Source organism: Cibotium barometz, chromosome 52 (assembly GCF_041138505.1).
Source record: "Cibotium barometz isolate CiBa-2024 chromosome 52, ASM4113850v1, whole genome shotgun sequence".
Classification (NCBI taxonomy): Eukaryota; Viridiplantae; Streptophyta; class Polypodiopsida; order Cyatheales; family Cibotiaceae; genus Cibotium; species Cibotium barometz.
Window position 1 is genome coordinate 7,331,662 of NC_141097.1, and position 14,475 is coordinate 7,346,136.

Genomic DNA, 14,475 nt, shown 5'->3' on the forward strand with positions numbered 1-14,475 from the left:
CAGCTCCCTCAACCCCCGCCACTGTGGCGTCAGTACTACCACCACTGCAGTTATCCGGCGCCTCCATCAGTTGGCCCTCTTGCCCTCCCCAAGAGAGAGCAACACCCATTAGGCTCTACCTGAGATAACGATGCCAGAATCCACCACTTGTGTAAGAAGCTGGCTGCTAACAGAGCTGTAAGCCTGCCTGATTCCCCTAAGAACCAAAGGAGGGTGGTGGCACAAACACATTGGTTGGATCTTTTGACTCATGTATCCTCTACTTCCAAAAGCATGATCCAATTTCAGCGAAATGATATTTTGGCTATGAAAAGTCAGCTTGAAGCCGAAATACACAAGAAGCTAAACTGCAAACACAAAGAGGAGAAGGCAGTTGCGTGACTAGAGCCCAAGAGGAGCTTCTCGCAACACACAACCCTGCCTGCTATCAAGTAATGCTCTTGAATCACGAGAACATCCACCTCTAACGAGGACTCACTCAAGTTCTTCATGCACTATCAACTTGTGCCAAATGCAAGTGGCGGCACCTCCCAAGCCATGGGCATTCCATGAGGCAATCCGCATTGTAGATACCTGGACGGGTCCTCAACACTCCATGATGACCACGAATGCCGACCTCTCCAACCGCCAATTTCTCCATCCGCCAACCACCGACTCCGCCAGCCACCGACTTCTCCATCCACTGGCCATGCCAACTTCCCACACCTCCGACTCCTCACTCCATGAACGATCGCAGAACTCTCCGACCGCCGACACCCTCAACCACCACCTTCCCCCGCCGCCAACTCCTCCACACTCCATGACGACTACTGACTTCCTTGTCTACCGTGGATACACTGGTGCATGGCCACCCCAGTTATGCGCAGTATTCAATCGCTATCCCTTTCCCAAGGTGAATAAAGTTCTCTCAACTGTAATCTCTTCTTTCCCAGCAGGGATCATTCTCTCTCTCCCTCCCTTGATGGTTCATAATGGTTCTTTAATCCTGTTGTAAACTCCAAGGCTGCCTCCTTGAGAGAGAGGAGGTCGAAGTGAGTGAGCATGATGATACAGGAGATTTTGGTGGATTTGGTACACTGGAGCATGGTGGTTGTGTGTGAGAGGGTGAAGTGGTGTGGCTATGGTAGCGCATCCTAACTGGTCTTGGAAGAGATATCATGGTATAGAGTCTTATGTCATGTCTATTGTGGTAAATTGGGATCTTGCGTCTATGTTGCTTGTGTCTTTGTGAGTGCGTCGCCCATAGTGTGCTGTGCAAGGTGTGGTGCATCACGATAAAGAAAGAAAGAAAGATATATTAAGCGTCTACTAAAGACCCAATGGGCCTATGAGACCAAAGTGATACAATAATGTCCATGGCATATCTCATCATGGAATGGAAAATAAAACAAAAAGAAAACATAAACATAGCTTTCTCATTGGGGTGATACAAAACTGTCCATGGAAACTCATCATGGAATACTAAGAACATCGAAACATGAGAGCAGCATCAGCTCCGAGTAGATGGTATACCACTCTCCAAAATATCAAGCATGGGACTAATGAGTATAGCCGAGAGGTCTCCCTCAGCTATGTCACGTGGAAAGGTAGCTCGATGGCGATGGAGAATGTCCTGGATCTGGAGCTGATGAGGTCATCATGGCCGATGGCCAGGGGCCCAGGGGCGTCAGGCACACCGGAGTGTGGAGGCTCGGTCCGAGAGAGGGAGTGATGAGGTGAAGCTAGTGGCTAGAGGAGGAATACCGTGGGGAACCCTACCTGTGGTGCGAAGGTGGAAAAGGCTGCTTGGAGCAGATGGCTCAAGAACTTCCAGCCTAGCGGGCAAGGGAGTAGTGACTCCTAGGCTGGGTATACTTCCCAAGTGCGTAGCAAACCCAAAACCTCACTGTGGTGACGTCCCTTGGCCGACCCAACCCCACACTCTCTCTGCCTTTTGTGGTCTTTCATTTTGTTTCACTTTCATCCTCTACTACCCTCTTAAAAGTGTGTTTTTGAACACAGCCTTTTCCTATCTAGTTGCCCAATGAGGCTAGGCTTTGTTATACAATGCTGTTTTCGCAGAGCCAACTATCAAGCTCCAATGCTCATGTAGCACCATGGCCATCCAAGCCCACTGCTGCCTGAGCCAAGGGCTGCCAATGTTCATTGTAGCAGTGCCTGATGCCATCACCACCAAGAGTGTGGAGGCACACGTAGCCCGTTGCCACCATTGCAGAACTGCTTCAAGGCCATCAGATGCCACAGCAGCCGACGGCTGCCCATCGTCGCTCGCCCACCCTTGCCCGCCACCGCCACCATTGTAGAACCCATCCCTCTATTGCTATAGAGCTCAGACCCTCTGTCTAAAAATGGCATTTTATCCAGCCCTAAAGAAGGGATTATTCTGGATTTATTAGTTTTTTATTCATGTTTTTGTGTCTTGCTGCTGGCCGACTCTCCTTTCACTGGACCGACTAGCAGCCCACACACTATATATAGGAGAGCCACATCATTCTACAGTTTGTACCACTTCATAGATCATATCAGGTACCACATGATCTGCTGCTGCTGCTGCCACCGGCACTTGCACATCATCTGCTTCTAGCTCCAGCACATCAGCGTTTCACATCATCTCATGGGACAGCAGCCCTCTCTGCTACACAGAGCACACCTGCGTTTTACATCTGCTCATGGGACAGCAGCCCTCTCCGCTACACTTCAGCACATCAGCGTTTTATCTTCAATTTACACTTCAGGACAGCAGCCCACTCTTGCTACACAGTGCACCTCAGTATTTTATCTTCAGTACATATCTTGGGACAACAGCCCACTCTCTGCTATAGTTCTTCATCGTTTTTCTTCTCTAGTTTACCTTGGGACAGCAGCCCACTCTCTGCTCACCATCTCACACCACTCGGGACGGCAGCCCTCTCTGCTCTTCACCACCCCTCAGGTATTGCAACACCCTTGTCACCAGAGCTTGCACCATTTGAGAAGGCAGCCCTCTCTACTCCTCACCACCCCTCAAATATTGCAGCACCCTTGTCACCATAGCTTGCACCACTCGGGATGGCAGCCCTCTCTACTCTTCATCGTCATTCACGTACCGCAGCACCCTTGTCACCAGAGTTTGCATCATCATCGACATCATCATCACTTCAGCTTCTGCTCTCACTACCACCTCAGAGTGCCTCTGCATCCGCCGACGCAAGCCTTCGACACCGACCACCTCACGGAGTGCCTTTGCCTCACATCGATGCGAGCCTTCGTCCCACCGACCGTGCTTCAGCTCCGACAACGTCTGTGCTTCTGCACTAGTCTTCTTCTACTCAAAGTCACCTCACATCAAAGGGCTCTTGTACATATGTTCACTCACCATTATATATAGACTCATTCACCTATTTCATGCTGTGTTGTTTTTCTCTGATCTCTCGTACATCTGGTCCTTACATCTTTTTGCCCTCACATGGTATCAGAGCTATCATGAGCAAAGGGATTGAAGACCTCGAGAGCACACGGCATGGATCATCTACCCGCACTCCCGGAGGACCAACTTTTCTCACCAAAATTTGATTCTCCAAACTCTGATATGGACCATACATGGAATGGGACTTCTTACTCAAAAGTGAGCCCCGTTCATGATCTTACTTTGGGAGACGATCATCCCATCTAAATCACCTCATCTTCACCACCTTTGTCATCACGATCGCCCTCTCTGAATTAATCAAACTTTGTTTCCAAAGGGGGATACATTCCTTCTGCGAGTGTGTTAGTGTGGGACCTTGGCATCCTTCATCTTCTCTCATGGTCCCCTTTTTGGCTCAAGAGGGGGTGTCTGAAAATCCATTTTATCCAGCCCTAAAAAGGGGATTATTCTAGATTTATTAGCTTTTTATTCATGTTTTTGTGTCTTGCTGCTGGCCAACTGTTCTTTCACTGGACCGACCAGCAGCCCACACACTATCTATAGGAAAGCCTCATCACTCTGCAGTTTGTACCACTTCATAGGTCATATCAGGTACCACGTGATCTGCTGCTGCTGCCAGCACTTGCACATCATCTGCTTCCAGCTCCAGCACATCAGCGTTTCACATCATCTCATGGGACAGCAGCCCTCTCTACTACACAGCGCATACCTGTGTTTTACATTTGCTCTTGGGACAGTAGCCCTCTCTGTTACATAGAGCATATCAGCGTTTTATCTACATAGAGCATATCAGCGTTTTATCTTCAGCTCATGGGACAGCGGCCCTCTCTGCTACACTTCAGCACATCAGCATTTTATCTTCAGTTTACACTTCGGGACAGCAACCCACTCTCTGCTACACAGTGCACCTCAGTGTTTTATCTTCAGTACATATCTTGGGACAGCAGCCCACTCTCTGCTACAATTCTTCATTGTTTTTCTTCTACACTTTACCTTGTGACAGCATATAAACTCATACTTAAGGAGTCGCAAGGCCTTCTTATAATGAGAATTATGCCAAAAGATCTCAATGCTTTTTGTCATAAAACAAGAGATTTGGTTTTTAGACCATGCCAAAAGAGGGAGAAAAAACTGAATGTATGCCATCAAAATCGATTGTTGCACACACTTGTCCATGGTGAGTCCATCCATCTACATATGCAAAAAGCACATGCATGCATACATGTGTGCCTCTGCTTTAAAAAGCTTGCTCAGGAGCTCCTGATTCCAGCTTCATTCTTAGCACAAACAGATGGAGAGGAAAGGATTTCTTTATAATACTTTTAGAAGATTAGGAAGCTAACTTAGTGGCTTTCAGGGTTGTCTCATTAGAGGCTTTATTGAGACCCAGATGAGTGTCAATGCTGTTGGAAATAAGTGCACACTAGGTGTACTATTTCTCTAGTCTAGTTTCAGTTGAGTCTTTATGTCTTGAGTCTAGTGCCATGTGGCACCTCTGCATTTATCCCATAAGTCAATCTACTCAATCTTGTACTTCTCACCTATATATTGTGGGTGTCACATCAATGAAAGCATCAATCTTGTGTCTTGTCTACACGCATCTCAAGGTAACTCTTTGTCTTTCATTTGTTCTTGTTTCATTTGTAGTTTTGCTCTTGCTTTCATATTTCCTACATGGTATCAGAGCAGGCTGCTCCTGCCATGTGTTGCCCACCATAGCTTCAGGCCACCATCTCCCTAGCTGCACCAGCCCATTCACATTCTGCACAGGCTGCGCCGGCCTGAACTGTCTGCGCCAGTTTTTGCTGTCCGCCTGCGCCGGCCTGTTTTCCATTAGCTGCTGCATTTTCGTGGAGCTGCTGCTGCCCGGCTGCGTACTCCTCTCATTTTCGTGGAGCTGCTGCTGCCCACTATACTGTTGCAGCTCTCCTTTGGCTGCCTTCTTCATCGACTCAAGGATGCACATCATCTAGAAGAAGCTGCAGATCGACTTTCCTCCAACGAGCTATTTACTGCATTCAGTTCTGCCATTGCTTCCTCTTGAAGAGTCTACAAGGAGGGAGCTACTATAGCCTCTCATGTCAATTATTTTCGCAGTCTTATGGTTCAGCTTGCATCAGTGAAGTCCCCCATCTCCGAAGATATTGCTATTGCTGTGCTTCTCAAAAGCTTACCTGACACCTATGCTACTCTTGTCACTACCTTCAAGTATCACAATAATCCTACTCTTGAAGGTATCATCAATGCTCTCCAAGAAGAGGAAAGAACAAAACAACAAAAGGTAACTGACACTGCATTTTTAGCAAAGAAAGGAGGTTCTAAGGTAAGAAAGCCTTGCACCCATTGTGGAAAAACTAATCATATGGAGAAGGACTGCTTCAAGGCTCATCCATGCACCATTTGTGGCCGTGATAATCACCGGGAGAAGGACTGCTACTCTAAAACCTCTACATCAGCCCCTGCATCTACCTCAGCCCATGTTGCTGCAGCATCTACATCAGCAGATCTTGCTGTTCATTCCTATGATGAGGAATGGGCTTTCTGATTACTTCACCTTTTTTTGTCTACCACTTTGACCACCGATGATGTAGGTCAAGGGGTTCTATGTCTTACTCATTATGCTTTTTGACCTCTCTCTTGTCCCTACCCAAGAGGCAAAGATTGCCCTTGAGGAGGGGATGTCTTCAAGGTCCATCTGTTTGTCTACAGTCAGTCTTCTGTCTGTCTATCTGTTGTCTGTCTATCTGTCTATCAATCTGACTGTGTCTTGTTTTAGATCCATCTTGTCCCTACCCTTGTGGACCCATATGAGGATATCACTTGAGGAGGGGTGTCTCAGGATCTTTTGTCTCTCATGTCTTGTCTCTCAGTCTATCAGTCTTTATGTCTGTCTTCTAGTCTTGTCCTTTTGTCTTCCTCCTAGTGTCCACTTAAGGAGGGTGTTGGAAATAAGTGCACACTAGGTGTACTATTTCTCTAGTCTAGTTTCAGTTGAGTCTTTATGTCTTGAGTCTAGTGCCATGTGGCACCTCTGCATTTATCCCATAAGTCAATCTACTCAATCTTGTACTTCTCACCTATATATTGTGGGTGTCACATCAATGAAAGCATCAATCTTGTGTCTTGTCTACACGCATCTCAAGGTAACTCTTTGTCTTTCATTTGTTCTTGTTTCATTTGTAGTTTTGCTCTTGCTTTCATATTTCCTACAAATGCAGACAGCAACCGAGGGCAGTACACTATTTTGGCTACAGCATTAAAAAAAAAAAGTAGACTCCATACAAACACAACAGAAATCCATACCTAAAAGAGACATTGTTGTAGCCTAAAAACCTTTGATGTGATCAAAGGCTTTAACCATCACATGAAGGACACAATACGTTGTTTAGTTTTTCTCGCTTACAAGAATGATCATTCCACGATATTGTTTGATCTCCTGCTGATGTGCTGCCCATCCTAGCTGTAAAATCAGTATCGGAAACTAGTTATTAACACCTTGACCCCAATCCATGGCACAACAACATATTTTAGTACTTGGGTCATGACAAGTGCTTACCTCTTAATGATGCAATCTCAAGCCGCAGTCTCTTCACTTCTTCACCAGATACACCACCGTTCCCAAGTGTGTCTTCATTTACAATTGCTACATTTCTAATGAATTTGGCTCGTTGAGCAAACTTCAAAGTAGATAGAGTCTCCTCCAGGTTTATGATAGAAGGGCTAATGTTTGCTATAAGAGTGCATTTTGAATTACCACCAAGAGCATCCTGCACAGTAAAAGCATGTGTGCCTAAAATTAAAGATGGTATAGCACTTTTTAAACATCAAAGCGGACAATTCAAGGCACCATTATTGTTAAAGCAACAGATGGGATACAATCATCTTTATGAAACGATAATGTGGCTGAATTGTTTAACCTAAGATGTTCAAGTAGCATCACACAAGTGTTGGCAGGAGTTTGATGCATAAATGTCACTCAAACATCTATATTGGTGCTGAATCGCATATGCCAGGTTTATGGTACTTCATGTCTGCAGTTAGATCTTGCATGCATGGAAGCTGCTCTATAGAGCTCCAAGAGAATAGGGTCGATCGCGCCCTAAGCGGTGGGTGTAAGGGATGATGCACTGGTGAAGCTAGATCCGACAGCCTGTACTGGCCTTGTAGGAAAAGAATGGATAGCCAGAGTGGGGTGGAGGGATGATGCACTGGTGAAGCTAGATCAGACAGCCTGTACTGGCCTTGTAGGAAAAGAAAGGATAGCCAGAGTGGGGTGGATGTGTGTCGTGGGGTTGCACTAGTTCCATTTTTCTGGGTTCCATGGCAGTTGCCAGTCATCCAAGCCAAGGGTTGGTTATCCCAAACCCCGAGCCACCAGGAGGGGTCCAGTGTTACCTCCACATAAGAGGGATCGATGTGTCAAGTGCAACCATGGAAAGCCACAACTCCGACTCGTTTTAGGGGGGCTCTGAAGTCCTGTCCTTATCAAGAAGACCACAAGGGGGAGGTCTTGCAAGTTGCAGAAGGATGTCATGTGGAAAAAAGAGGGCAATCTCACAGAGGTGGGAGCAGCATCAATCGCAGTTGACCCCTCTCTGGGGATGTGAAGTTGATGGTAGTTAGCGATGGGCACCTAAATAGCCATTGCGGGGTCGGCCAGCTTCTTGTGGCTAGTGTAGTGCTCCTCCAGAGACTGAAGACAATCGCCTTTGGAATGTCCAAAGGCGCAGCAGGTCTGGTGGAGGATCCTTCACCTACGAACCCACCACCCTTCCGATCATCACCTAGGGATCAATTGCTTGGTCCACGGATGTGCGGCCAGTGGTACTTCGTAAGGAGAATGGCACCAGCCTCACACTCCAGCTCACCCACTTCCAGATCAACCCACCACCCTTCCGATCAGAAGGACCATAATGTTTAGGCCACGTGTTTCCCTAGTATCTGTGATGACTCCTGAGGGTATACCGAGTGAACTGACATGATCAATTCTATTATTGACAATCATTTCAACTTAATCATGAATGCCATGAAAAGCATGTGGAACTGGACATGAACTTCTCAAAGCATTTCCTGCATTACCTTGTTTGTTATGCTTCAAGATGGACGGACTACTTGTGTTTATGTTTACAAAACATTTCGTACCTTCAGCAAGTATGTTAATTTGGAGTCCCTGTAAGGTATATGACGAATTTTTCCCTCTGATGTTTCCAACAACGCCTGCAAAAGATCTCTCTCATCAGTATGATTCAATGATAATCGTACTAACTTCTTAGATTACAAGATTTAAGAAAACAAGGGCAATGATATTTCAGACTCATCCAACAAGCAAGGATAGTGCTTTTTTAAAGTTGGACATAATCATCATTGTTGAAAATGTAAGTGATCAATCATCCATGAACGTGACATTAGTAAATCATTAAAATGTAAGTGATCAATCATTAGTCTAAGTGACATTAGAAAAATGATCCTCACTTAGGGATCGATCAAGTAGGCCAGTTCATCCTTATGGTGGACATCCTGGTCAATTTCTTTGTTGCAGAGAACTGTGTGAAGTGAAGCGAGCTGGAGCTCCCTCGGCATTTGACTGTCATACCCCTTCACTATCTTGTCCCCCCTCCCTCCTGCGCATTCTATGTGCCAGTGCCTCCCCCTCCCCTGCATCCTTCGCGTCTGAGCCCACCTCCTCCTGATCCCCACCTTCCAGTCCTTTGTGCCTCAGCCACCAGCCTTTCCCCTGCCCCCTCCCTCCGTTCCCTTGCCTTCCACCTTCCTGATCTCCTTCTGCCTGCTCTCCTTCACTCCCCCGACCGTAATGGTTACCAGTATGCACCATTAACGAGGGGTGAGGGGGGAGGCACCTGCATGGCGAAATGGCTGGTGCCGCTCCAACGGAGGTGGGCGGCGGCGCTCCTGCGGAGGTCGGACTGGTTACCAACGGCTAGTGCCCTCCTCCTCCTGAGCTTGGGAGGGAGGCTGGGCCCTAGGGGTTGGCTGGTCAGGTACCTCTGCCTTGGGCTCAGGCCTTGCTTTTCCTGCTCTCGTCAGGTCGCACTTGCTGAGGCCTCAGGTGGGGGTCTGGGGTGTCCTCTATGGGCCTGACGCTGTGGGCAAGACCTAGCAAGGTGGTCCATCTGCCTGCAGATGAAGCACTGGCCGGGGAGACCGGCATACTCTACCCCTAAAATCGGGTCGCCCTACAGGCTTGGGAGCGCAATAACCTGCGGAAGATCCTCCGGGGAGGCAATGCAAACTCTGATGGACGGGGTGCCTGTTGTCTTGGCCGCCATTGATGCGGCCGTATGCAGGACTCCAAAACCTGCCCTCTTGATTATCCCATCGATCGAATCAGTAGGTGATACTCATTCCGGAGTCCACGAAAGCAGACCGTCACGAGGAAGCCGGATACACCTGCCAGGGGGTCAGATGCAGGGTTGAAACAATGGTGCCATCTTGAGAGGGACGCCTGGGGCTGTGAATCGCAAGACAAGACTCTGCTGCCGATCAACCAGTGCAGGTGAACTCCACATGAGAATAGTCAAGCCCAAGAAAATGGATGCCAGTGATTTTGCCGGGCTCGCCGCCCAATGAGGGCTTCCTGGAGCAAATCCTGGATTTGTCCGTGTTGTGGGTTGCTTCCTATGATCTTGCAAACCAAAGATGAGGCCGCAATGAGATATGATACTGTCGAAGCTAAGAGCTAGAGGTCCACCTCTGAAAATAAGCAAGGGATGGCGGCCTTGGCCGGGGATGATGGAGCGGCTGCCATGGAGTCCTCCTGGAAGGTGAAGACCAGAGAGGGCCGACTCTCGCACTGAAAGAACTACTACCCAAAGCTGGAAACTGCTGAGGAGGTGGCAGGGGAGGAAAAGACGCGGAATCAGGGACGAAGGATGGGAAAGGCCAGACAATCTATTTTTATTTCAAAAGAGTTATTTTCATCAATTTTGATTTTATACATAGAATGATGCATAAAGAAATCTATTTTCAGTTCAAAAGAGTTATTTTCATCAATTTTGATTTTATGCATAGGAAGATGCATAAAAGATTGATTTTTAATTCAAAAGTGTCATTCTCATTTGCATAAAAGATTGATTTTTAATTCAAAAGTGTCATTCTCATTTAAATTGAATTTATGCATAGGAAGATGCATAAAAGATTTATTTTTATTTGGAAAGTATTATTCTCATTAAAATGGAATTCATGCATGGTAGGCGGCACATAAATGCGGGCGAGAGCATTTAGTTCCTGTGATGAGGAGATGGACGGCATGGCGACCCCTACGCCACCCAAGAGATTCCTGCAAATCTTGGCTCATCTTCTGAGGTTCCAGTTTTCCTCCCCCTCCTCTGATTCCCTCCCTCTGTTTTGATCCCCCCTCCTTCAATTGAGATCCCCTCCCCCCCTCTACCGTGATTCCTCCCCCCTCCTCTCTTCCCCAGCAAAGGCCTCCTCCCCCTCTTCTCTCCCCTTTGTTTTCTCCCCCCCTCCCTCAGCCTCCCCTATCCATTCCTGATGCCCCCCTGCTGCACTTGACGCCCTCCAAAGTCAGCAGCCCAGTCCAGCCAAGCGATGGATACATCAGTTCACATATCCTATGGAGATGACTACTGTAGCCTCCCCGATGGCTGCCCTTTCCCCCGAGTCACCGGGAAAACACATGCCCCCCAATTTCATCATGGGGACACCTGTTGACTATGGCCTCCTCAGATGCCTTCCTATTGAGGCCGGAGAGTTTTGAAATATTGTGGCTCCTTAGACCACGCCGCCTCTTGGCATGGCCTCTCGATCTGGGACAATCTCTAGTAATGTGGCCCTGTCGCGAGACAACAAATACAACACTGGTCAGGTCTGCCTGCAATCTCCATTCTCTAACAAAAATGAGAGCCGTTAGGCCTCTGAAGCATGATATGATCGTCAATAATCGATGCATAAGGAACAAGCACAAAAACCCGTGGTACACCATCAGAACTGGCGGTGACAACCACGGAAGTAGAGGCGAGAGAGCCCGGAAGGGTTGGTACCTCTAAAACCTAGCCAAAGGATGCCCCGATGGAAGCTAAGAGCTTCCAATAAGACCAAGGAAGAGCCGGGGTAAGGCGATGATCCTCCACCACTAGATCAAAGCCCACCTAGTACTGAAAGAAGAAGATCTTCCTAGGGTCAAGAGGAAGAGGCTGCCAGCCAACACCTGAGAAGTAGCTTTCGGAGAAAGAAGGTCCACTTGGAAGAAGCCTCGACCAAGCCGAAGTGTATCCTGGAAGTGCACAATCAGCTCAAAAGGGAGAGCTCCTAGAAGCCATTCACGGGCCTGTGAGCACGAGGGGTGGGAGCCATAAACGGGAGGGAGCGATAAACCCTCGCAATAAGGGTGGTTTGGACCTCAATGTCCGAGAGGTGAGCTCGTCTTGCAAAAAATTAATGATTCTCCGGACCTATGGGGGTGGGAGCCATAAACCCTCGCAATAAGGGTGGTCTTTCTCCCAGCCTATGGGGGTGAAGAAGGATTGGCTATGGCGGAAGCCATAAGGCCAATCAATGGTGGGCGGCCGACTCGAATCCAAATAAAGAGAGCTGTTGAAGGAAAAGCAAGGCAAAGGAGGCGAAAGAGCAAGCAGGAGGTGGTGGGGGGTGGGAGGAGGTGGGGGGCAAAAGAGAGGCAGAGAATGCAGAGGCGAGGGGCAGTAGAGGTGGGGGCAACAGGGGCAGAGACGGGGACAGCAGCAAGCAGCAGGACAGAGGCAGGGACGGGGGCGGGGGCAACAGGGTAGAGGCGGGGTAGCAGGGCAAAGGCAGGGGCAGCAGGTGACAGCAAGGTAGAGGCGGGGGCAACAGGCGACAGCAAGGCAGAAGCGGCAGCAGGGTAGAGGCAGGGGCAGCAGGCGGCAACAAAGCAAGGTGGGGGCAGCAGACGGTGGCAAAGCAGGGATTAGCATCAACAGTGCAGGCGCCTCTCAACAGTATAATCCTAGATCTCCAACAGTCTAATCCTGCCACGACAGAGGCTTCCTAGGTTTTTGGATGACGGTGACCAACAACCTATTATGTGAAATGAGTTCATTAGGACAATTCTTGCTTGGAAGACCTTCAAGAGTCTTCCGGTAGATCGGAGAGCTACATCCATTCAACATCTTCGGGGATCTCACATATGTATTGATCAGATTGATGTAGCTATACCGCATGAGTGGCTCTCTCGGATCTTTCATGGAGATTATCATCTGAGATGGCTGGGAGTTTTTTCTAGGATAAGCATACCTCTACATGTCAATGCTCTCCCGGACCAAGAGGCTATAGATTGCATCATCTATTCTATCATGCCTGGATGAAATGAACTGAAATGAAATGATATATTAACGTCTCTAAGAGGCCATAGTGGCCTATGAGACCAAAAGTGAGAGTGCATCTGAAGTTGGTGTCTCATCAAAGAGAACAACTAAATGAGACTAAAAAGTACAATAAAACTGATTGTCCTACAGTTATAAGAACAGAACTGTAAGACTCCAAGAGGAAATGTAGCATGGAGGGGATCATTCCATCTCCTCAGATAGTGACTCGTGGCTCTAGGTGTTTGTGGCTGTATGGTGGCAGTCCTATCAGATATCTTCAATGGGATCCAGGTGAGTGGGAGTGGATTGATGCCTCCAATCCATTAAAAAGCCTTCCCTTTTTTAGTTTCATGGTCCAAAATGCTAGGCTTCTCATCGCTCGATAGATGCATAGGATCCCTACTGTAAGACCTCATTGGGAGAGTTATGACATCTCTCCAATGATAAAGTGCAGATATTGGCATTGGCTTTGGCATTCATACAGAAGGAGCCAGATCTCTCATTTCTTTTGGTTATTTTTACATGGTGGTCTCCACACCCATCAGTCGAGATCGGTTTTCGGTGTAGCACCTACTTGCCTAAGATATGCGATAAATTCTGAGACTGTACAGCATTGTCTATGGTGATGCAGCACTGCACAACATATTTGGGATTCTATAGCCCAACTTATGGGCAAATTGAGTGGTTGCACCATGTATGTTACTTGGGGGGCAGTTGCTTGGCTTTCCCAATTTGGTCCGCAGCTTTTCTAAGAGGGCAGTGATACACAGACACTGCTATTTTCATTAATAGAGGTATTGCCCAGCATGGTTTGTTGCAGGATGTCCCTCACTCACATTATACACCTCCCAAACAGAGGATTGACACCAGTTGGGAGATTGTTGCCAATATTACAGCATGGCAGATGTAGAGAGCTAGATGCACAGAGGCTATTGAGGGTGTCGAGATTTTTGAGCCTCAGTGCATTAGCACTATATGGGGTGATATCATCCATACTCTCATGGCTACTTGGGCTTGTATTCAAGGATCCTCTCGTTCCATGCAGGCAAAGCACGTCGTATTTATGCGGGAGTGGGACCATGACATTTTCTTTTCCTCTAGTCCCACAGGTCTTTCATGGCACCATGATGCTCCTCAATGGTTGATATCACCTTACATATTGGCATGATTCTATTCTATTCTGGCTTATAGCCGTGATTGTTGTATGCTTCTTTCATACTTAATAGAAGTCTTTTTCCGTTATTTAAAAAGAAAAAGATTGTGGCTCCTCTCCGCATTTGCGTGGTCTTCCACCACACCGGGGGTGGTGGAGCGGTGGTCCTCTCTTTCCCTCTAAGCAAGGAGTGGAATTGCGAGTCTGCCTCCTTCGCCATACACTCTCAGGCACTCTCCCTAGCTTAGCATCTAGGAGAGAGCCGTTTAGTTGACATCGTCACCCACTTTTGGGCCCTGGCCCACCTGGAGCTAGCAAGCTCCTCCCTCCAATTTCAGAATGGGGATATTGACGCCCCGAGCTTGGAGATGATATTGTATGTGTTCCTCCAAGTGGCAATCACTATCCCTTTGAGGTCCTTCTTCCGATTCCTTTATTGCAACGGATGGAGCATAGAGCAAGCGTACCACAGGGCTAGAGTGGAGTGGAACTTTATGGAGGACAGGATCAAGGATCACTTGGCCCGCATCCGGCCCCAATCAGATTGTGATTATTTCCCTTCCAAACTGACTACGAAGATCTTCCGTGGAGAG

At 47.8% G+C, this 14,475-nt stretch overlaps 1 protein-coding gene across 5 annotated transcripts in view; it reads right to left on the bottom strand.

Moving 5' to 3' along the window:
* LOC147608739 (uncharacterized) overlaps nt 1-14,475 on the bottom strand; it is a 109,124-nt gene that overhangs the window by 52,804 nt on the left and 41,845 nt on the right. For all 5 annotated transcript variants that reach the window (XR_015264307.1, XM_086788167.1, XM_086788166.1 and 2 more), the window contains 3 exons: nt 8,549-8,623; nt 6,963-7,173; nt 6,810-6,866 (listed from right to left, as the gene is read on the bottom strand). Coding sequence is in view for 4 of the 5 variants with exons in the window: in XM_086788167.1 (XP_086644293.1) it covers nt 6,810-6,866; nt 6,963-7,173; nt 8,549-8,623 (343 nt within the window). In the remaining variant the exon portion in view is untranslated. The remainder of the gene's footprint in view (nt 1-6,809; nt 6,867-6,962; nt 7,174-8,548; nt 8,624-14,475) is intronic.